Consider the following 24,272-nt stretch of genomic DNA (forward strand, 5'->3'; position numbering starts at 1 on the left):
TTTGGCTTTAAGTATGAATTTAGCTTGTGAAAAAGTTGTACTGCTATGTCTACACTAGACTTCCCAGTGCTTCAGAAAACCCAATACCCTCTTTATACAGGGCTTTGTATGAACTTAAAAAAAATATTTGGGTAAGTCAATGCAATCCCCTCCTAGGATACTTAACTACTTTGCAGGGGGAAGGGGTCAGAGGAACAAGAGTATAACTATTTCTCTACGTAAGTTGAAACAAGAATTGCTGGTGTTTTTTAGAGCTAAAAATTTCACCAAAGATGACATTAATATAACATCAGAAGCTGTGGCAGACTTTTTTGATATATCCCCCTTAAAGCTACCTGCTTTAAAAATGTTTGGATACATGACTTCATACAGATGGAAATCTGTGACTCCGATTCTCATTGCCAAACTGCTCCTTAAATGGGACACTATACAGGTTGTCAACACAAGTATTTCATAATTACTGCATTAAAAATGCTTTTTAACACCTTAACAAGCTATTATTTGCTTAGCAACGTCACCATGAGTGATACACTAAGGCAGTGATTCTCAACTAGGGCCAACACAGCACTCTAGGAGGCCTTGAGAGTCTTTCAAGTGTGTTACAGGGTGTCACTAGCATTGTTAGGTGTGCAAACACGAATCACAAAAAAAAAACAACAAACCCCAGAATTCAAATAGGAATTTGTAACATTAAAAACTTTATGACCCGTTATGATTTTTCTGAGGTTTTTAGAACAGAATAATTGCTCTATTATTTTTCAGTGGTAAAAAAACAAGTGAAAAATTAAGGGCTGGCATCTTCCAAGGGGTGCCCCAAGCCTAACAAGGTTAAAAGCCATTGAAATAAGGGCCTGTCTACATGAGGTTAGATGGGTATAAGTATTAAGCACAGTAACTATTCTGCAACATATCCTTTTTTGTAGATGCTCTTATGCCATAGCCAAAGTCATTTCTTGAAATTTGAGTTTTCATCGTCAAGTGAAAAAAAAAAACCCAAAAACTAAACAGAAAGCATTCTGGGTGTGAAATGAGACACGCCAATCCAGGGGACTATTGCAGACAGGCAGGAATAACTATTTATTTTCTGTAGACAAGGCCTCTGAAACACTCACTTACTTAACAACAAGAGAAATACATTTGCCTTTGAATCCAAGGAGCATATCTGAATTCCTTCAACATGACACCTGTGGGATATATCAATTCTCATTACATTAAGACCCAAAAGAAACCCTCCATGCCCCCTACTTGGTGCATAGGGCAACAATTAGCTTCTTTTGTAAGTACTTTATGCAATGAAGGAATATCAACAGCCTACAAGTACACTTCCCATGACATCCTGCAACATTTTAGCAGGTTCTAGTACACCTGAGAGATGGGGCCTACCAGTTATATGGGCCTAAACCAATGTTGGAGAGAGTTGAGGATACATTGAAGAGTGACGCTGCACCCAAGAGAGACCTGTCTTGGCCGTAGCAAGTACATAAAGTGAGTACGTGCAAGGAATAGGCACACGTGAGTAAGAGCTTATCCAAAATGTCAACTGGCAAAGGAGAAAGAGAATTTCACCCGCCAAGATGAGGGGGGATAGGGCAGTTTTTACCTCAACATGATCTCCATGGCCTTTGCTTTTGGTTAGTCAGTATACTTCATAGTTAAAATTTGCACAGACTATACGTATCGCCAAAAGCTCAGTCATTTCATGCTTTATGTGTAGGGACCTATTTAATTTGTGAATTTGCAGAAATCACAAAATCAGACACTGTCTGCAAAATTGGGCAACATCCATGAAATCCAGAAGAAAAAAAAAAAACAACTTACTGAAAATAAAATGCTTGCTCCCCAGCAGGAGCCAGCAGTCCTCATGGTTGCTGCGGCCTAGCCATACAGCCCACTAGTGCAAAGGGGAGCAGCCAAAATGTGGCTGCCCCCGCCCCTCACCACTGATTAGCTAAGAGGGCTGTCTGTCAATTAGCAGAGAGTGGCGGGTCTGCATGACAGACTGTCTTCTCAACAAATGGGGAGACATGCCCACCAGGGCCCTCTATCAGAGGCATAGGGGATCCCCACCATGATAACCCCACAAATATGGTGACCAGCCCTGCAACCTGCCCACAAAATTGGTCAGCTGCCTCCGATTTCTGTAGGTCCCTATATATGTGAACTAAGGAAAGAAACATTGTTCATACTGGAAAGTTTCGTGCTATCTTGAGGACCTTAAAAATGTGTGATTAAAAACCAAAAACCCACTCATTCAGAATGTGAATATGCAGGTTACAACTACATAACCCAAATTAGACCCAGCCTAAGGTTAAAAAGGCTTCAAAGTAATCATTAATCTTTTCCAAGTCTGGTTCACAGAAATGTACTTGCCACTCTTAAATTCCAGAAGTTTCACTGCCCATTAAGCACACCATTTGGATAAGAAAAACATATTTAAAGAGACATTAAGGCACGAATTAGCAATATGCTTAGACTAGTGATATTTCACAGTTCCTGAAACACACAAAAAACTATTTCATTTGGTGCAGACAATGGAAGAAGTGTGGCTCCTCAAGTATTTACTTCTAAATGTCAAGTAAATATTTCTAAAAACAGAAAATAATCTTTGCTGAACCATTAAATCAAACCTGTCTGTTTAACGCTTATGAAACTAGCCAATCCCACAGCATTAAGCACTTGTCTGTTTTTGCCCTTCAGGCAGCCCCAACGAAACATTAAGACCATACAAGAGACACCGAGTCTAGGCACTTGTGCCAGAATCCTTCTCGAAGACCCTGTTCATGGAGCAACAGTAAACAAAAGATGCTAGAGCAAAGTGGATAACACTACAACAGAGCCCAGAGAAACTACCCACTGAAAGAGTTGTTAAAACATAGATGAGTGCTGAGAAGAGGGACAAAGTCATTTTTTTTCTTTTTTTCTTTTACAAGTCATTACAAGCCTAAGAAGGTATTTATGAAGTTTTATCCTGACACTTTCAAAGGTGCTTCCTATATTGCAATGCAAACAACTGTAACCTCGACGGATAATTGCTGGTAGCCTAAATGTGGCTAAACTGTTTAAAATGTCAAAAACCACAAGTTTAAGGTCGTGGCCTCTGTCCACATCACACTTCCTTTTTCTTCTTCTTTTTTGTACTATACGGGCTGAAATTTGATTAATAAGTCAAAAAGAGGGGAAAAAATCTAGCACTGTTTGTCAAATATTGAGAGAATTCTCCCCAATTTGGGACAATTTCAAGAAACATCCCTAATTCAATTTTTAGGCATATGCCATCTTAAGGCCTGCTGAAGTCTGAAAACAGAAGTTTTGGTATGTAGTCAGATTTAAACTTCAACACCTACTTCTACTCTTGTCATGCCAAGATATGAGTGCATTTTTAGTAATGCTATTCAATTTCAGTTTACTCATTTGTAATGCATTTATTTCAAATATATCCCTTAAGCTGCTGAAGTGTGAATATAGAACTTTGCATTTCCTGTCTTCCCACCACTTTCAAAATACAGTAGGAAACCAGATAAAGCACTACCCAGGCAGTTTGTTAGTACCTGGTAAATATTAACCTTAAACTATGACATCATCCTTATTCTGAAAGTGGCAATGGAATGACATTCCACAGTATGACAGTATACCTACTCTAAGAGTAGTTTTATTTGCTCATTAAAATATTCCTTTTTTTTTTTCCTTACTATGTCTTTAAAAGATTTTTGAAACAGATACCAAATTACAAGTTCCCATATCAAGCTACTAGGACCTAAAAATCATAATGTTCGCCATTTCACAAAGTTAGGAATACTGGAACTTGCACTCTCTGCTTTAACATTAAGTAATATCAGGATGAACAGCACACCGGGGCATGGGGGGGTCAGTGCAATAATTCTGTCTTCAGTCAGCATGCATGAGAACAAGTCATAAAATGCTTAATTTTCATATCTAGGTTAAGAATAAGATTGTATAACTGCCTTTTAGCTAGGTTCTACTACAGTTCTTGTACTGAGTAATTTTTTCCATTACTACAGACAGATTGTTTTTACTGGACGCATTCAGTCCCAGCATGTTTAGAACATAGACATTTCACAGGGCCATGGTTACAACAAGATAAAAAATACTTTTCTTTTAAAGCTTTTCAATTTTTGGTTTCAGCAAAAATTATGGCCATCTGTTTATTCTATAATTAAGTATACTACCCATTTCTCCATAATAGGAACAGAGAACCTAGTCTAGTTGTAAAATTGTTTGTCACAAAATTAATGTGCAACAACAGATGGTATCATTCTGGACATTAACCTCCAAGACCCAACTTTGAGACTGCATCACTATGCATTCTTTTGAACTTGAACCAGAATATATATAATTAAGAGAATCATCAATACAAAATAATTTTAGTTCTTTGGATAAGCATCTTTGTAATAATTATATTCATAAACAAACACAAACTACATGACAGCTACAGAAATGTTAACTAATTTCTTTTTTATTGTGCTAGATTACAAGAACAGTTAAGATTCAGTAACGTTTTCTTCCTTTAATGGATATCGGATGAAGAGATACATGAATACAATTGCTTACAGCAGTTGACATCCTCTTACTGTTTCACAAAATTTTTGTTAGCACCATTAATCCATTTTAAATTAGAATTTAAGAGCAATTTAGAGAATCTGAAGAGATATTTATCCAAAGATGCAACTGGCCACGCTCAGTTGATCAGAAGGAATTAGCGCTAAACGTAAATTTATATATTTTAAAGGTGCCCTTCAATTATCAGTATTTTAATTGAATTCCTCATTCTACAACCACTACAGTTTCTGTAAAGAAAAACATCTTCAGAGATTTGGACTGAGCTTAGCAACGGTGCCACTACTCTAGGGTAGATGGCAGCACTGCAATGGTAGACAGTCCTTGTTAACTGAAATAAATCAACAGCTAATCAATAAAATGGGTGTTATGCAATATTATTGCAGCCATAGGAACCCTGGGCCAGAACCCCACTGTATGGTGCCTGGTACAAAATGAAAAACAGTCCTGCTCCAGAGATCTTAAAAACACAAGACTAGAGACGGAGGATACAGATAAAGCATAAAAAGAGACAGTATGGGTCAGCATAATAGGTAGCAGTTCTGCAATGACTGCCACTTACATGTTGCCAAGCTTTCTGTTGGCATGCTAATACAAAAGAGTTTTAGGAAAGATCATAAATAGCATCCTGTAGGTTGCTTTACAGCTGTTTATAGGACACAATTTCCACAAGAGGGACTGCATGAGAAAGCACAAATTCCTTCTTTGAAACACCAACACAACCTACAAATACAATTCTTCAAATATTGTGGGGACCATCTTTGTACAATCAGATCCAATTTTCAACTAAAGGAGTTCTTATATAGCCAAATCAGTGCAGTCTCTAAAAAAAAAAAAAAAAGTCACTCCGCATCTGAACTATAAGACCCTCTGAGAGAGGGACTTCAGCAAAGTACCCTTTCAACTCTACACACATGGCTGTTTCACATCACCCAGGGCAACCATAAAGTAGGTTTGTGGCAGCTGGAGGGAAATATTTATTTTACTAGAAATGAAGGCCTTAATCACAAGTGATCAAAGGGCAGCCTCTAAGCTCTGGACACTAGCATAACAGAAAAATTCTGCAAAAAATTCTTAAATTCTGAACCAATACTGCTTTTATTACTTGCCAAAAAATACCAAGAAAAAAGTTATTAATATAACATAGCATGTAACATGCCCTGCAAGGCAGCTGAGGAATAAGCTTGTTAAGTACTCTTCTTGCAGATTCCCACACTTACACAGGGACTATGCAACCAGGTTCCTAGCTCCCCCATTTATATCAATAAGGCCTGGCCTATACAGAGACAACTGGACAACATGCTACCTTTCTTTTTAATTAAGAGAACTTGAGTTGAATACAAGCGGCTAAAATCATCTCTACTTGCCTGCTCAGAAAGATGGCCGAGTCTCCAACATGGTTGGAGAGCAGGGAGAGAAATGAGCTACAGAATCTGACTACACCTTCCGATCTTCCCACACTGACCTCTAAAGCCATATCCCTTCCTTCTCATTAGTTGCTGACAAGTTCTGATGAAAATCTATCAGCATAAAGACAGTCAACAACCCTCAGGTTTAGCTCAAAAAAGATGGCACTAGTAACAGCTTACATCTTTGGCATTGCCTCACCAAAATACCAGAAGGGAGAACAAAAGCATTAGACTGTCTAGTGTATGTCAATGGACAAGAAATGCTGAGAATGCTCATGGAGGTCTGTAGATCAACAGTACTCAACCTGTTTAAAAAAAAAAAAAATGAAAAAAAAGTAAGTTGGCCAAGCCTTAAAACCAGAAACGGGCTGCATAAAAAAGCATTATAGTTGTATACTTTGGCATACCCATTATTAAGTAACATCAGAAATAAGAACACACATTTTTTGCAGTTTAGACTTGTTAATACAAAATAAAGAGTTCAGTATTTTGTAGCATGATTTTAAACTTAATAAAAAATAACTGAACCTGCAAAATAAAACAATGCCCTGTGCAGCAGTATGGATTGAGGCTGATGGCCTGTTAGGAGTTGGCTGGTTTCCAGGTTCTTCGTGTTATTGGGGGATTGCGGGATATCAGCCTTGAGGCAATGGAGGATAGGTGGAGACTGCCCAGCTGGCAACACTGTACTTTTACTTCACCTCCTCGCACTACCCAGTGGTCTATCAGTGTCTCTCGAATAGAGCCACATGCTTTGGAACACAGTAGAAACAGGACCATGCTCTGCCCTAGAACAAAGTTTTCTTTAAAGTTTTTTTCTTTTGTTTTCAGGTATTGCTAATGGTGCATCAGAGCTCCGCAGGCATGCATGCCAGGGGCTGACAAAATTGGATTTTCCTTTCCTCTTCCAGCTGCCAATGTTTTCACAAGGCTCTGGAACCTCCTTTGCCTCTGCCCCTGCCTCCTCCCAGCCCCCACTGAATTCAGCACCAGGGAAAAGAATGGGGCAGAGTAGCAGCAGCAGTGCTCAGCTCCTGCAGCCTCAGCACCCACAAAATTTGTGGCTCCAGTCAGAGCCTGTGCCAATGTGCTGGAGGGCTGCTGGGAGCTTTCATGCAGTTCTGAAGCCCAAGAGCTGAATGCCACTGCTGCTATTCATCCTTTTTTTCCCCCTGATGCTGTATTCATTGGAGGGAAAAGGGGAGGGCAAATGCTCATCATTTGGGCTCCAAAGCTGTCACCATGGGTAAATACCAGTGCTGCTCATTCCTTCCTTTCCCCTGTCACTGCAGAAAGGAGAAGACAAGAGGCAGGAGTGTTCACCAAAGCAGATATGCTGACGATAGACCATTTCATATTGGTTTCATGAGCTGCATCTGGCCCACTGGTCTGAGGCTGAGCATCACTGCAATAAATACAAGGGTTCCTCACTGATGCACTGCTCCCTTTTATAGGCAACTGGAGACCAGGTTTCTAATCCTACAAACTCCCCTTAGTAGCAAAACCACCAGCTAGTTCCTGGCAGAAGATCGTGTCAGTCACATGGCTGCAACAAAACTGGTGACTTCCATCACCAAAATGCAAGTGTCTGCAGTTTGTGGTAAACAACTTGAATTCCATGCTTTTAAATTCAGAGTATTCAGGTCTTAAATAAGCTTCTAATATAGTAATAACTGTGTCCATTTCCTATAGTCCTCTTCCCCTTGGGGTACCTAGGAAAAAACCTTAAACAAAATGGGCCTCAATTAGGGGGTGTTCCAAAGATCTGTAGGACAAGAAAAAAGCAAATGACAGATGCCCAAACTCCTCCGTTGACAGCATACTACCTCTAGTTCCCAAACTGTTTCTAGGATGTAAGAAATGCACTCAAAAGAAGCAGATTGGTAGAAAGGCCTCAGTGGAGTATATTCCACACCCTCACCCACCTCAACGCACAACCACATACCCATACTTACACCCTCCAGAATACACTCTTTCATAGTTTCGTAGTTTGTAGGGTCGGACAGGACCTGAGCAGATTAAGTCTGACCCCCTGCCATGGGCAAGAAAGAATGCTGGGGTCAAACGACCCCAGCTAGGTGGTTGTCTAGCCTCATTTTGAAGACCCCCAGGGTAGGAGTGAGCACCACTTCTCTTGGAAGTTGGTTCCGGATCCTAGCTGCCCTCACTGAGAAGTAGTGCCTCCTCACGTCTAGCCTGAACCTACTCTCGGTCAACTTGCAGCTATTATTGCTTGTTACTCTGGTAGTGCTCGGGGGAACAGGGACTCTCCCACTGCCTGCTAGTCCCCCTTGGCAACTTTATAGATGGCCAACAGATCCCCTCTCAGCCTTCTCTTGTGGAGGCTGATCAGGTTCAGGTCCCGTAGCCTGTCCTCGTAGGGCCTGCCCTGCTGCCCCTATTCTGACTATCTATTAAGATATTATCTAAGTACACCTTAATTTATTTATCCATACTTCTGCACCTATGAGAGACATACCAGTTCTACCACAGTCTGGGGAAGCTTGGTATCTTTCTAAAAAGATACCCTTGTTTTATTCCAGCTTTGGGAGAAAATTCTGACCAAAACAACAGGTGACAAGAAGTGGGTACAGAGAGCCTTCTCAAAGAGTTGCCCATACGTCTCTCTCTAGGGCGCCTTTTCAATTGCCCTCTTGATTTCAGGTACAAATAATTTTAAGGCCTTCAGGCTTTTTTTTTTTTTTTTAAGCTGTACACAAAGTTTTGCAGTAATGCTTTTGTTTAATCCTTTTCAAGAAGTTTAAGCCTTTTGTTTGGCTAAAGAAAAAAAATGGCTGAATCCTGTTCCAGAAAGCCTAACTAACATGGGAGTAAACCTTGAACAAAATGTTACCCTAGAATTTGCTTTCTTTACACTCTTTCCTCCCAACTTTAAGAGCTACTAAGCATGCCATATTTGAGCCTGACATAACAAGGCACCTACTCTAAAGAAAAAAGCCCCATAGTTCATAGCACCACCTTGAGATACTGCAATCTTCTGAAACCAGTACATATACTAACAAATATTTAAATATAAGAAGTAAGTATATTTAGAGTCTTTTAAAGTATATTTACGGAGTTTGAAACCTAACTAATTACAAGTTCCATGCAGAACAAATCTCACCCCTGATCATCTTCCTTGTGCCACAGATTATATTTATGGCCAGGCTCCAAAGTGCTAAATCAGAGTTCTGGTGAAGACCTTGAAACACGTGAGTGGTCCTCTTTGGTGAGATGAGGCAGTTCCTAATTAAAGGATCCTAGGAAAGTAGGGCTAGAAGGGAGCTCACAATATCATCTAGTTCAGCTCTCTGCTCAAGACAGGTTCGTCCTTGACTAAATGATCTCAGCTGAGGATCTATGCAATTTGCTCTTGAAAGTTCCCAGAGATGGAGATTCCACAACTTCCCTAGGTTAGCTTGTTACAAAGCTTGACCACCCTGTAGTCAGAACGTTCCTCCTAATCTCCAATTTAAATTTGGTCTCCTACAGCTTGAGGCCATGACTCCTAGCCACATCCCTTAAAGTCACAGAGAAAAGCCCATCTCTATCCTCTCTACAATTACCCTTCAGATACTGAAGCCTGAAGTACACCCCCACAATGCCTTAATCTTCTCTTCTCCACACTAAACAATCCTAGTTCTTTTTGTAAGTCATAATGGAAAGTCCAAAGTGAGTTTTAGTAACCTACAAACAAATCATCCAATCAGCCTAGGCAGCTGCAATTTTCTCATCAGTGGACAGAACTTAATCCAAAAGTAGAGTTAATCCCTCCTCACTGTTCAGCACAACAGAAGTAAAACAAAATTTCTACACTTATTTGATTGCAGCAATCTGAGGAGATGCCTACCATTCCTGTCCTTGCTGTAAAGCAGAAAAATTGTAAATCTGGATGATATAGCAGAAAAATTCTGTATTACCAGATGGGCAAGACAGGCTAATGAGTCTCTTTTTTCTATTTAAAAAAATAAAAAAGCAATCCAAGGCACAGAGTGGGAGGCTCTGCAAAACACTTTGTCCTTGGTGCTGGCAACTGCTGCCAAGTACTGCAGCATCACTGCCAGAATGCACTTTTCACAATAAGACAGAGTATGTTCACATCTAGCTAGCATAGTTGAGAAGGCAGCTTTCTGCTTTTCTCAAGCCTCAACCACAGACACACAAAAATTTAACCAGTTATAATAAATTATAAAAGTAGCCTTGTTGCAGTGCAAATACTAACCTTCAGTGTGGTGGTCAGGAATGCCATCTTGACACTCCATATTTTCTCAGCAATTTCCAGGCCATATCTGCCTAGAAAGAGATTGTCTTAACTTGAAAACTACCAAATTGCTAGCTCAACACATCTGCTGTAGACAAACCCTGTTCTAATTGTTCACTGCATGGAGCATCAATGCATCAGCTGGTATTCAAATATGTAACTGGCATTTTGTGAAGCATTTTTCTAAGGTAACATAGGAAAGAATATGGAGTTATTTGTCTTGTCATAACAAAATTTTATACAGCTATGCTGCTAGGAGCCACAATTGCCTACTGGCCTGTTCAAAAACATGTTCTGTTGCCAAGATGACCCAGGGCCTTTCCTTTTTCATGTCCTTATGACAAGGTATTTAACAGAATTTGCAGATACTCAAGGCAGCAGCAAGCAAGACTTAAGTCTGGCCAGCGATAAACTAGCCAGCAGCTAGCTGAAGAAACAAAAAGCCAGAGTCACCCAACCACTTATATATTGACAGCATCCTAGTATTTTGGCAAGAGACTATATGGGACACTGCAGGCAATATGGCATCTTTCACTCTTCAACCTTTAAACACAACACACAGTCATTTATCATTCTTGTACAATTAAGCCTGATCTTTCTAGGAGCCTGTAAGAAGAGTAAAATTAAAGAATGCAAGGGTTGGCAACCTACAAGCCATGGACCAGATCTGGCCAGAGCCACTGAATCCAGCCAGAGTGGAAGTTTTGTCAGCACTGGGGGGCTTCGCCTGTGCCACACTGCAGCTGGATCAGTAGAGAAAAGTGGCAGGGCTAGGTTCCAGCACCAGCCTACACAAGACCCAAGCTGTATCATTTTGGCCCAGTGCCAGAAAATGTTGCCAGAAAACTGTTTAGGATGCATTTCAGCCTTGCAACGTCCTAAATATGAAATAATCTCAGATAGAATTAAGATTTCCTTTAAATCTTACCTCTTCAAACCAAGGACACAAAACTTCTCTTTACTTCAAGGGAGCCAAGAATCCAGCTTGCGGTTCCTGCCCCCCACCCCGCCCCCATCTCCTCCCTGCAAGCTGTTAGGTTTTTCGGGTTTTTTGAACTTCTGGTCAATAGCAGGTAGGCAAGTTTCAATGGAGAGCATCAAGTTAAGATTAGTATTAGATTCCACTCCTGGATTGTTTTATCATATTTCTGACACCAATTATCAAGATTAGATTACAGGCCATTTACTCCCAATTTAATGAATTAGAAAAAAGTTACTGGTACCCAGAAGTAGTCCACAGGAATTAAAAGAAAGGGCTGTAATATGATATAAACATACTTCATAAACCTATGGAAAGCATTTCTTCTTTTTTAAGAAATGGGTGAAACAAGAAGAGATAATAGCAAGCACAGCAGGAATGGGCCTCAGATTCCTTGTCTCTTATACTGAATAAAACAATAATCTGAAATATTACATTCTTAAAAATGATTACCCAAACTACATTTGTTATTAAGTAGACAGCTGATCTATCATCTCCCTTATGTGCAATTTATAGATTCTTGTTAGTCTCATAGGTCTCCTAAATTGCAGGTTTTAGGATCAGAACTGCATCTGCATCTTCACAATTGGCTGTGATGCCTGAGGAAAAGTGCAATACTCAGACAGTTTTTGAAAAGACAGAATAAAGCTACAAGAAGCAGTAATGGTGTGCTTGGAAAATTCTGAGCAGCAACAGATTAAAGACTGACCATGCCTGGAGGGAGGGAAAGTTGCAACTGCAGCCCACCCCCTCAAACTGGTAGATGGAGTGGGGAGGGAGGAAAAGAAAAGCTCTATGTAGCATTCAGGTACCCAAGATGCTTGGTACAAAACCAGCTATCTTAGGGCTTCAAATATTTAGTAACTGAGTAGATTCATAGACATTAGGGCTGGAAGGGACCTCAGAAAATCATCGAGTCCAGTCCCCTGCCCCAGGAGCAGGAAGTCAGCAGGGATCATAGGATTCCAGCAAAATAAACATTCAAATGTCTCTTGAAGGTGTTCAAAGTAGGTGCTTGAACCACCTCCAGCGGCAGTCTATTCCAAACCTTAGGGGCTCGGACAGTAAAGAAGTTCTTCCTTATGTCCAGCCTAAAATGGTCATGGAGGAGTTTGTGACCGTCCAACCTTGTCATCCTAAATTTCCTTAACAAGCGCAAGAGCCTACCTGATTTCTTCAGATTTAGATTCCTCTGACTGCCTAGATATCTAATCCTCCCGCTTAGCTTTACTAAATCACCCAAATATAAACCAATACCATCTTATCTCTAAGTCAACATATAGCTTCAGTACATTACAGCCTGAGAACCACATTCTCAAGCAACAAAATCAGGAAATTCAGATAGACACAGTAAAAACTACCCTATTAAGAACTGCAAGCAGGAGGATCCTTGTTTCAGGAATCTGTTTAAAAAAAAAGCAAATACAAAGAATAAGCAAAGACAAGTACTAGTTATTCTTGAAGTAGATTCCAAAAAAGGAAGTTGGGGAAAGGGTAGAATAGCATGAGCCTCTTATGCTGCTTACAGCAGATAGAGAGAGAAGATAAATAAACAAAAGCCCTTCTCTTTGTCAAACGCCACAGAAAGAAGTAGTTTTCAATTTTCAATACTAAATGCCCTAGGTTAATCCGATTTTTACAGAAAACACCACTTCAGAAGTGTCAGTGTAGTTGAAAAATGACCCAGCCAAACTTTAAAGTAGACTGTGGATAGAGGATGACATGGGAAGTTATAGAAGGAATTAATAAATTATTTCCTGTTTCAGTTCATCTAAGTTAAATTAGTTTTGTGGGAAGAAAGGGCCTGTTCAACAAAAAAGAAGTTTACAGAGCACCTTGCTAGCTACTCAAACAATAATGGAAACAAAGTAGTGATATCAAGTTTTGCAGGCAAGTCAAGCTATGAAAGTAGCAATAAACAACAGTAATAAATGACTTGCTGCAATCTAATAATGAATCATTTCCCTTAAGAAACCTGCATCATCTCCAGTATTCAGTGACACATGCAGTTACAATGACCTCTTTCACAAGTGCACCTTGGTTTTATAAAGCCAAGTGTTGAATATTTGGCTACATTGTTTGAAAGCAGATACAGAGATGAGGATCAGCAAGCCACGACCAATAACAGAATCCACTGACAGCCACAGCTAGTACAGCGCACCCTCTCTGCAATGTTATCTTTGGGAGCCAACAAACTGACACTACACAAAGATTCTCCTTATAAAGAGAAAGTGTTAAAACGTTTCCATAGAGTTAGAGACAAAGTACATACTACTATTGAAAGTAACTATCATTCAGACCTAAAATAAGTCAAGTTTTATTGGCTGAACAGTGACAATTGTAACAAGTCATGACAACTGTCAAAAACCTCTCTCTTCCAGAATTAAGACTGCCAACCTAAAATTAGAAATACTAACTCAAGCCTACAGATACAAGTACAACTTTCATTTCCTACTTGAACTAGGATATAACAAGGGAATGGCATAAGATCTAAATCCACCACAAGCACCTGAACTTGGGTACCACCAGGCTCGAGCACCAGCATTCACATCAGGCTGGAGTGTGAAAGTCACCTTATTAAAGATAATAATATTAAAAAAAAAGCATGCACACACACCAATCAAATTAACTAACACCATCACCACAACCCACTTGTGTCGTTGTAACTTTAGATAAAATTAAGTGCTAGCTTTTAAAAATTAAATAACTATTCCTACTGGGAGGATCTCTTAGCAGTAACACCACCCCACACACAAGGTTTTTTAAATTGAGAGGGTTTTAAACACAAGTTTTTTTTAAATTTAAAATTAAACTCCAGAAACATTTCAGCAGTTACTTAACTTTAATCACATGAATAGTTCTCACTGAAGTTAGGGAAATTTTTGTGCAAGCAGGTAACTGCATGTGTATTTATTCAAGTCTGAACTTTCATTGTTAACAATGAAACAAAGCTATTGCAAAGCAAACATTTAAAAGAAACTCAAACTTATGAAGCATTTCAATGTAAGGGTAGTATTTTAACAAGATTGAGTTCCAATTTTGTTTGAGTTCTGCCAATAAGAATATTCTTAAAAGCCCTATACCAGTTTCAGACAGATGTGCATGATCTATTTATCTATCTATAAACAGATGTATAGATATTCTTAAATAATAAAAAGCTTAGTCCGTCTGTCCATAACATTCTTGGAGAACTCTGATTCATTAGTGAAACAACCGGAGTGCGGAGTGCCACCATGACAATGGGAACGGAGAGGCTGAAGTATGGGGGGTGAAGCCAGCAGCGCTGGCCTCGCATCCCCGGTCCATCCTGCTGTCATGGCAGTATTCCACCACCTCCAAGGAGCAGGGCCTGGGGGGTGGGGTGGGGGTGGAGGAGTGAGGCCAGCAGTGCTGGAGGCAGCAGTGGTGCAGGGTGCTGTCAGAGGGGCAAGCTTCCCTCCCCCCACCCCCCCGCTCCTGGGAGGCAGTAGCAGCGCAGGGTGGTGGGTGGCAGTGCTCCATGTCCCCTGCCATTATTCTTGATGGGCAATTCACTAGTATAGGTATGAAATGAAGTGTATGTCTACATGTATGTCTGCATGTATGTTCATTTAGGACCAGCCATTCTTGAGTTTTATCTACTTCTAAACCTTCCAAGATCACTGAAAACCACCTGAAAAAATCTTTACGTGTGTTATTTTTCACTTGACCCTTTTGAGGGCTTCCACTGACTGGGATTCCTTCGTTTGTCAGGTAACAAACTGGTACCACTCCATTCAGAATTCAGTTCAACTATCATTATTATCTGTTTGCTTATGACTTGAGAGTGGCTGGTCTTATCTATTCTAAACCTTCACTGAATATCACCCGAAGAAAATTCTAGGCAGGTTATTTTTCACTTGACCCATTTTAGGGGCTTTCAGTGACTGGGATTCCTTCGCTCCTCAGCTAATAAACTGGTACCACTTCATTTTGGATGCCATGGATTCAGCTTAGCTATCATTATTATAAAATGAAATTTATGTCTGTATGTATGTATGCATGTTTGCTTATAACTTGAGAATGGCTGGTTACATCTACTCCAAACCTTCCGAAATTACTGAATACCACCCACCCAAAGAAAATTATAGGCAAGTTACTTGTCACTTGACCCTTTGTGGGGCTTCCAGTGACTATTTAAGGGAACAATGCCTTTCTCACTGGTAGTCGAAGAGGGTTATATATATATACTGGTGCCAACAGGAAACGCCGCAAACATTGCTTACAAAGTTCTACAATAAAGATCATTCCTTTAGATGCCATTTGAAATATCACTCCACATTAAATATTAAACTTTACATGTGTTGTACTATGCTTTTTAAAAATAAACAATATTTTTTACCTAAATATGTTGTATTAAGTTCTTTGAAAATAAAAAAAACATGCAATTTCAAAAATGACGACCCAGGCAAAAAACGGGTCCTTCCGCTAGTACTAATTAAACAAGGCCATGATATAGGATTTGAAAATGAGAAAAACCCAGCAACAGGTAAATAAAGTAACTTGAGCACATTTTTATTCATCATGATTTCTGGTGTCATGCTAAAGTTCTAAGGTGCCATGGGTCTAGGCAAGGTCATGGGAAGAAGAGGGAAGTTTACACTTCATAACCCAAATCAAAAACCAGAACTATTCCACAGAGAGTGAGTTTGGCTGAAAGTCCCCAACAAATTTCCATGTAGACTGTTTGGCCACAAGACTATCTTTGGCTTCTCCTGTCGATACTTCAGACCCCTGACTGGCTTAATGCTCCCCTACAACAAGGGCCAAGCAGGAGGACGACTCATTTGAATTTTAGTCCAGTTAGTCCTGAAGATAAAGAATTTTTTATAAAAAGGAAAGAACCCCCCCCCCCACTTGCTTTTGACTAGAAAGTGTAAAGATATCTTTACTTTCCTGTTTGAACCCCGCTGTAAATGTGTTTCAGATACTCTCCTATGTAGTCCTTTTCAGGCATGCACAAGGATATTGTAGTATAAAACACTGTCTCAATTTGAGGCCAGTCAATTTTGTATTATTTTGTCTCTGAGGTCTCAACCTATTTAACAAATACATCTGGTATTTACCCAGAGAGTATTTACCTCTTCTGTGATTTTGAAAGCTATATAAAGCTGATAATGCTTTAGAGCAGGGGTTGTCAACTGGGGGTACCCGAGAAGGCCCTAGGAGAAACATGCAGGCAGGCAGGGATGGAGCACCACCACACATGGTCCCGTGCTGCCGCGCAGGTGCCACCAAGCTTGCTGGACATGCGCCCCCCACCCCCGCTTGGTATCCAGCTCCATGCCAGCCCACAACATCTCGGTGCCCAGGGGTACACTGCTCTGAGTCTGGCCGCCTGGAGGTACAATGATCAAAAAAGGTTGACAAGCCCTGCTTTAGAGGTGCGGGATGCTAAATGGAAACAGAATCATGACAAAGACATTTAAACACATTTCCTGGACTCTGATTCAGGTAATCAGAAATTGAAGATTAAACATTTAAATATATATGTATTATATATTATATACACACAGTAGCTATATTTCACATTTAATGGATTTTGAGACATTAGTTACTTCAGCAAGTGGTAACTTGACAAATCTGTAGGACCCAAATTTGAAACTTTGGAAGTCAGACAGTTCATAATTAAATATTCTAAGTTTCCTGAACATATTTATGCCACACTGCCCTCTTAGTACACTTAAACTACCAGGAAGAGGACAGCTGAAGAATGCCTCCACTCATGCCACGGTTTCCACTGACTGTCATTTCAGGAATGCATATAACAATGCATGACAGCTTGGAATGTCTCCACCCATCTGATAGTATCAGGCCATGCACTGCTTACAACTAGCTATACAACCCTGAAGATTGGTTTTTAAGTATCCATTTACTTTTTTTTCAGATGAATGAAGAAGAGAAACTAGTAGGAATTGCAAACACATGTATACAATATGAAATTCATCACCTGCATGTGATGCCTGTTAGTAACATCTACAAAAAGGATTTTTTTTGGACACACTTCTGTATGTTAACTGACTTCCATCAGAGCAAGCTACTGAAATGGAATACCATTTGGTTTACCGTTTTTGTTTTAGTTCTGCAAATATCTCAATAATACTGTATATCCAGTATGCACTTTTAAATTGATCATCAGTGCCATTTCTAAAACTCGAGGTTTTCTGGTATAAATAACTAGCTCCCAAGGTTAATTTAAATGAAAATGCACAATTAAGCAAGCAAGCAAGCATACATTTTTTTCTGGAAATAGTCAATTGCAAGCCTCTGAAAGGAGTGGGTCAGTAAAGCAAATTTGTTCTAAGCTTTCTGACATTTTTGAGAATTGCAAATTATTTATGTCAGCAAGACAAAACTGGTAAGTGGAATAGATGTTACAGGTGCCAAGCTAGTAAAGAGCTGATCAGTCAAAAAGTTTGTCAAAATCTAAGTCCCTAGTTGAGCCTAATGTGCATACTTAAAGCCTCAGTCGAAGGAGTTAAGTCATAGGTTTGTGACCTGTGCTTGGTTTACATCAGCTAGGGCTCCGCCTCATGGTCTCCAGCCTAAGTTTACCATCTAAATGATCATACCATTTCAGTAAACAGCAGTGAAATTGTTTCAAAACACATTAAATTACAGTTTTTGATCCAGGCATCCATTAAGTTCCTGGATTATGTTTACCCCTTTCTACACATAATGCTCCAAAAACAGCTTACAAAGCACTTATGTAGCATTCCCTCTAAGAGAACAGAAGGTTACAAAAAATTTAATCCAACCAAGATCAACCACGTGTCAGAATTTACAGTTTTGTTTTTGAAAATAAATATGGAATATTTAAATATGAAAATAAATGTTTTTGTGCCAATAAAGTTTATAAATGTTACTGTACCAAATCAAGAAAGGCTATTATCAGGGTAACATTTGCAACAACTAAAGAACAGAAATGGTCGCTCAAAGTTGGGCCTTACATTTTGTATTTGTTATGCAACTATCACCACATAATAGGTGGAAATGCTACTTTGATCCGAGAAGAAATACCTTCTCAAAATTACTGCTACCTTTTTGTAGAACATGAGTTTCCCCAAGGTTGTCTCAGTTCAGCTGTTGCATTTGTGCACTACAACAGCTACCCAGCAGGGAAAGCAGTATGACTATACACTCAAAGAAAGGCACACAGGTAATCCTCACCAACCACAAAGAAGCCAAAACAATTCTGAAGAGGTGTAGTATGTATAGTAATTCTGTTTTAAAATGTGCACACATTCAAATACTGAATAGAAAATAAAGATCTCTTGCACCCAAAAGCCTACAATAAACAAGTGTTTACTAATGGAGGGTTCAGATTGAGTACAGAAGCCCCCAAACCCACAAATTACTGCAGGAATCCAAACTTGGTTACACTGAAATACAATGTTATTAGATTCCCATTTCTTGGGACAGAACAAGCTTTTACAAAAGCATTGACTTCCATACTATTACTCGAGGGGCTTTTTAACAAAAGTGCATGAAGTTTAAAAAGCCCCAACACAGAACTAGTCTTCCTAATTTCACCGTGCAACTTGGTAAGAGGAATGGTCACTATTCATGGCCCTATAACAGATTTTTAAAACTCTCATGTCTAATGATACGATGTTACCCGAAACATTTTTGCAAGCAAAAAAAAATGCATCAGTTTAAAAAACAAAATCAAAATGCAGATTTCTATGCTAACAACTAGCATGTTTGTGGTAAGCGTGACATTAGGCTTGAAAAAAAATAACGCTAGATTTGGCGTAAGTGGCAAGATTATGCTCTTCCTCTAAAAAGCAAAGCAGAAATCACAGAACAGGGGGTCCACTGATCCCTTTTCCTGATTCCAGGATGCTCTGTGATCTGTAGTGTAATGTAAACAGTTAAAGCAACTAAGCTGCAGCCTACCCAGCCCGTCTCTGGCCACAGATACATACTTATCCCAGGACCTGCAAGGGGTTTTAAAGACAGCCTTGCAACTGTGTTCTGAGCACTGTTATCAGTAGAAACACAGTGTGCTTGGGTTTGGGGGTTTGTTTGTTTGTTTTTTAATAGCTCTTTTTCACTGTTCCAGCTCTTTCAGGGACATTATCACCCATACTACTGAAAGATGTTTCATCTTATGACCACACACAAGTAAAAGTGATGGAACACTTATGGCAAACATATATATGCAGGTAAGGAAAGAAATTAAGGCTTTACAAACTGAGCCCAAAATAATCACCTCAGAGACTGGTAAACGCTAAGATAAACTGCGTACTCAAGAAATCTCCAAGGCTGCCCAGTCAGCTGTCCATCAGCAAGAATGAGAAATTACTATACAATTCTCTGGTGAATAACTTGTATTATTTGGCCTTTTAATTAGTGCTGATAGCCCAATACTGTATATTAGCAAAACAAACAGCGAAGTTATGATATGAATTTTCTCCCCTTTCCTCTGCCATTGAAAATCTGTTTAGCTTCACTGACCTTTACCATAGATGGATTTATATAGGAAAAGGAGTTCACAGAAAAGTAAAACTGAAGCCAGCCCACACCTACATATGAAGTGCACAACTATGCACCCATGTTGTTTTGCCCAGTATACACAGCCAGCTAATATTCAAATATTTTCCCATACCTTATTAGTACAGAAAAAACAGAACTCATAGAGCACTTCACAAATACTACCCAGATGAGCCCAAATAAAAAAGTCTATACTGATAAGAGTCACTATTCAGACCTGTAGAAATAAACCCATGCTTCAAGATGTGACAGTATATTCCCCAGAATTTAAGATGGGACAGACCAAACAAACAAGCAAACAATAAATAATAAGGTTCTAAGTTTTCTGGAAATGGTTGCTTGTAAAAACTTGAAAGACAATACTTCTAGGCAAGAACTCATGTAAGTTGTTCAAGTCCCTAAACTGACTCTAAGCAATAGTCTGCAATGAGAATCCATGATTTATTGCAAGTGGTAGCACAGAATCTTATATATTGCCTGTTTCCACTTCCCCAGAGATTGTATTCTAGCAAGGAGCACATGCCATCATGTATCAACTCCAGCTTGTTTTCCTTTTATTCCATGCTGCACAAAATTGGCAAGATAGATTATGACAAAAACAAATACTCTACACAATCCATATATTAAATGTATTCATTTGACAACTATAAAGTAATACAGAAATAAGAGAATAACTGGCTTTTACAACTTCCACTGAGTTAATGGAATCTTACTGTTTAAATAAATAAATATCAATTTGAGACCGAGAATTTAAAAATAAATAAGTTTGGTAGTTCCTGGCAATATACACTAAAAACAATTGCTAATTTACAGCCATTTTCAAGTGATGAAGCCCCAATACAGCATAACAAAACGTACTATGACCTTCCCAGTAAAGAAAAAAAAAAAAAAATAGACTTCAGAGTCAAAAGACCTTAAGCCCAGAAGAGACCATCAGGATCTGTTCTAACCTGGACAAGACTAAAGAATTTTTGGTTTTTAATGTACTACAATCTTTGGTGATTTTTTTTGGAGTACTAGATGATAAGAATATTCTGCAAGTAATTTTAACTGCTGCATCCTCTAAGAAGTGCACTTAACAAGCACCTACTTCTGCAAATCATAGTATAAAATGAAAATCAACTATTAACAGGAGTGTCAAATCATGGTAAAATGAAAGCATGTAGGTGGCACGGGGGAAGAGAGAGGCACTTGCAGATTATTCATCTCAGAAAGTAGTCTGCAGTACTTCATGGCCTTTATAAAGCATACTCAGAAAGCACATTATTTTTTTTTCTTCTTACACAGGAAGGACAGAAACCCACACGTGCCAGTTTGTCTTACAAGCTTTTTATACTACCAAGCTAGGTATTTGTACTTTAATTACTAGTTTAGCTCTTAGAACAAACTGACTAATGGGGAGACCCAATGGCTGCAAGTAATACAGCTCACTGCCACGCTGGTAACTGAAGCTCAAGTTAACTGAAATATTTGGGACTTGAACTGCCTATGAAATGTCACCAATCACCAGGTTTTCAAAGACAAGAAAACCATTCACCTATTCTGCTTCATATCTAGTTAACAAGGAATTACAAGAGATGGATTATGTTCCTGTTCTACAACACTAAACCATATATCACAGCAGGCATTTGAGATTAGAGCTAGGCTTTGAACCTTTCTGAGCAAGAAAAGCCATTTCAATGCTTCCTGGGTAGAACAGAATATAAATCTAAAAAAATAATTGTAATTAATGCTGCTGATGAGAAAAAAAGGATGGGGCATAATGGGAAAGATGAAAAGTGGTCCAAAAGTGGGAGGGAGTCACCTCAGTTTAGAAAACAGACAGGAACTGTTGTTTCATATGAGTAAACCAATCTAAACTAACTGACAGCACTTCAGTGAGGGTGACATGGCAGACCCACTACAAAGGGTCTTTCACAACATTGTTGATGCTAATTAAAGTCAAAGGAAGATTTACAAGAGCAGGAAGTTTTTTCAGAAGTTATCCTTGAGTAGGCATGGCTATCTGTCACACACAGACAGCTCTGGTAATGGATGGGTTTTCCCTAACTCAGTGTGGTACCTAATATTTTATCATTTTTAATTTAGAGAGGTGCTGTGTAACAGGAGAGAAAATTTTACTAAAATGAAGGCTGTGTGTCAGTTAAGGAGACATTATGAATCCAACAAACATTCAGGGAACATAAATTTATTCGGCTACATAAAGAAAACTGCCAGTTCAGAATTAAAATTCTCCAGTTTGCTTTTTAACTAGATGTTTGCTGACAGAAGACTCAACACCATTTTACTGTAGCATCACTGCAACTTAACTGATGAGTGAGGCAAACAGGAGTTCAAGCAAAAGAGTTCTGCAGTTACACTGACCTCCTGCTTCCTGCAGCCAGTTCACCATTTGGAGGGGCGAAAGGTCAACAGAAGAAAGGTGGAGTGACATCAAAAAAAGTGGTAAGTGTTATATTACAGTATTGTAGAAGTGACAGAGACTCCTCCACTTTTTAAGAAGGTTCCAGCTTGCCAAAAACAGGAATTCTCATAAATTTGTTCTTCTACCAATAACAAAACAAACCATACACCATTCTTTTCTTTGCATCGTTAAGGGTTCGATAGATTCTGGACCTGAAAGCAACTGCTTACATATTAACATCTAACCAAATAAGATATGGCTTAACTAGTAGAGGCAGTTCTCTGTGGTACAAACAGAAATAAATAGCTGGAGTGGTAAAACTAGGCTTTAATATACTACTTCATTGTACAATGGCAGATTATAAGAAAATATACTGTCCAATGGTTAATACGTTGCTTTTTTTTTTAACCGCATATACACATTAAATTTCATTCTTTTGGTTATTTTTACAACTAGAAGTTATACCAATTCCCTGACAGGACTAATGACTCAACAGAAGAGCAACTGACAGCTTTTACACTGAAACCAAAGAATTAAACAGTGCATTAGAGCATAGTATAAAAACCAGTTATCTAACAGGGTACTTTAATTATGATGCTAAACAAGGAGACATTCATCATACTTATTTTTATGTCAAGTTTGTTTTTACAACCAGACACTGTCACCACACTGCTTCTAAACAGTGCATCAGGGGAGGATTTCTACCAGATCAAACGAGCGATTATGACCAAGCGTTTGGAGAACTCCTGAACCGCAACATCCAAACTTACAAAACAACCCCCCCCCCAAAAAAGCGAACCTGTCAAAGAGATTATTCTTGCTTTCCTGACATTCGGTGAACTTAAGATGTTGCCTGAGCTTTTGGCCCGCTCAGAGAAAACGAAAACTATTCAGGCAAACCCGCATTATCTCCGGATTGCCACAGTCTTGCCTTATTTGGCTAACGTTTGGAGATTCCAATCGCACTGCTATAAAACTTTACCATGCACAAAGCATCCATTTTGACGAAACTTCACAGCCCGTTTCCTTGCCGTCCCCCTCCACCCCCTGCCCTGACCCCAACCCTGACCCAAAGGTCCATCCCGTTGCCAAAGCCCCAAGAACAAAGCCAGGGGGGCCCTATTTTTTTTGCAGCTTTCTGTGGGTCTGGGAAGAGGAGAGCAATCCACAGACTGTAAAAGCCTGGCAGGGCTCTGGAGCTAGGCTCCCACCACACTGCGGAAGAAACCGGTGAGGGCCACCGGCAACTGACACACGTTTCTATATTAGGAACAAAACACTGGTTCTCCCTAGAAACCAGACAGAGAGAGATGAGCTGCCTACACACAGGCACACACATACACACAAATACACACGCAGGTTTAAGGCTCTAAAGTACAGCGAGATGGGGGGGGGGCAGGAAACGCGACCGAGGGGCAGAGACCACCCAAACCCTTGAGGCAGCGGACAGGAGTGACCCCCAGCACAGGGGACATTTTCTGCCTCCTTCTCCTCTTCTCCGCCAGCCCTCCCGACCTGCCCGCCCCAGGCAGCCGCTTCCCCAGACCCCCGCTCCCAGGGCCCTCCCCCCGGCCCGGGCCGGCCGGCCGCTCCCCGAGCCCGGACCTGGTGCAGCGCCGTGAGCCCGTCCACATTGGCGTAGTTGATGTCGGCGCCGCGCTCCAGCAGCCGCAGCACCTCCTCCGTGTCCCCGCTGGAGCAGGCGGCCAGGAAGACGGCGCCGTCGTCGAACTTCACCTTGGTCTTCTTGCGCTTGACCACGGGCGGCTCCAGGTCCGTCTCGGAGCCGATCCAGCGCTTCAGCTGCTCGTTCCGCTTCTGCTTGGCGTCCGCCATCTTCATGCCCCGCTCCCGCCCGGCCCCTGCGCGCTGCGCTGCGCTCCGCACCTCGCCGCCGCCCGGGTCCCGCCTGTATCCCACACGGCACCGCGGCCAGCCCGGCTACCCGCCCCGCGCCGCGTTCGCTCGCTCAGCCAGCCAGTAGGGAGAGGATGGGGGGAGGGGCCGCAGCGGCAACCGGCACCGTTAGCATAATCTCGCGAGACCGAGCAGATCCGAAGCGGAAGAGTAGGTTCTTCGAGTACGGCGATATCCGCTCCGCCTGCGGTGAACGGAGTAGGCGGGGCTTCG

General features: G+C 40.4%; 1 protein-coding gene across 2 annotated transcripts in view; it reads right to left on the bottom strand.

The window, feature by feature from the left end:
* PPP1R12A (protein phosphatase 1 regulatory subunit 12A) overlaps positions 1-24,207 on the bottom strand; it is a 195,607-nt gene extending 171,400 nt beyond the window's left edge. For both annotated transcript variants that reach the window (XM_059726121.1, XM_006274960.4), the window contains exon 1: positions 23,748-24,207. In XM_059726121.1, the coding sequence (XP_059582104.1) occupies positions 23,748-23,984 (237 nt within the window). In that variant the 5' untranslated portion in view covers positions 23,985-24,207. The remainder of the gene's footprint in view (positions 1-23,747) is intronic.
* Positions 24,208-24,272: the final 65 nt, after the last annotated feature.

This window comes from Alligator mississippiensis, chromosome 4 (assembly GCF_030867095.1).
Source record: "Alligator mississippiensis isolate rAllMis1 chromosome 4, rAllMis1, whole genome shotgun sequence".
NCBI classification, from domain to species: domain Eukaryota; kingdom Metazoa; phylum Chordata; order Crocodylia; family Alligatoridae; genus Alligator; species Alligator mississippiensis.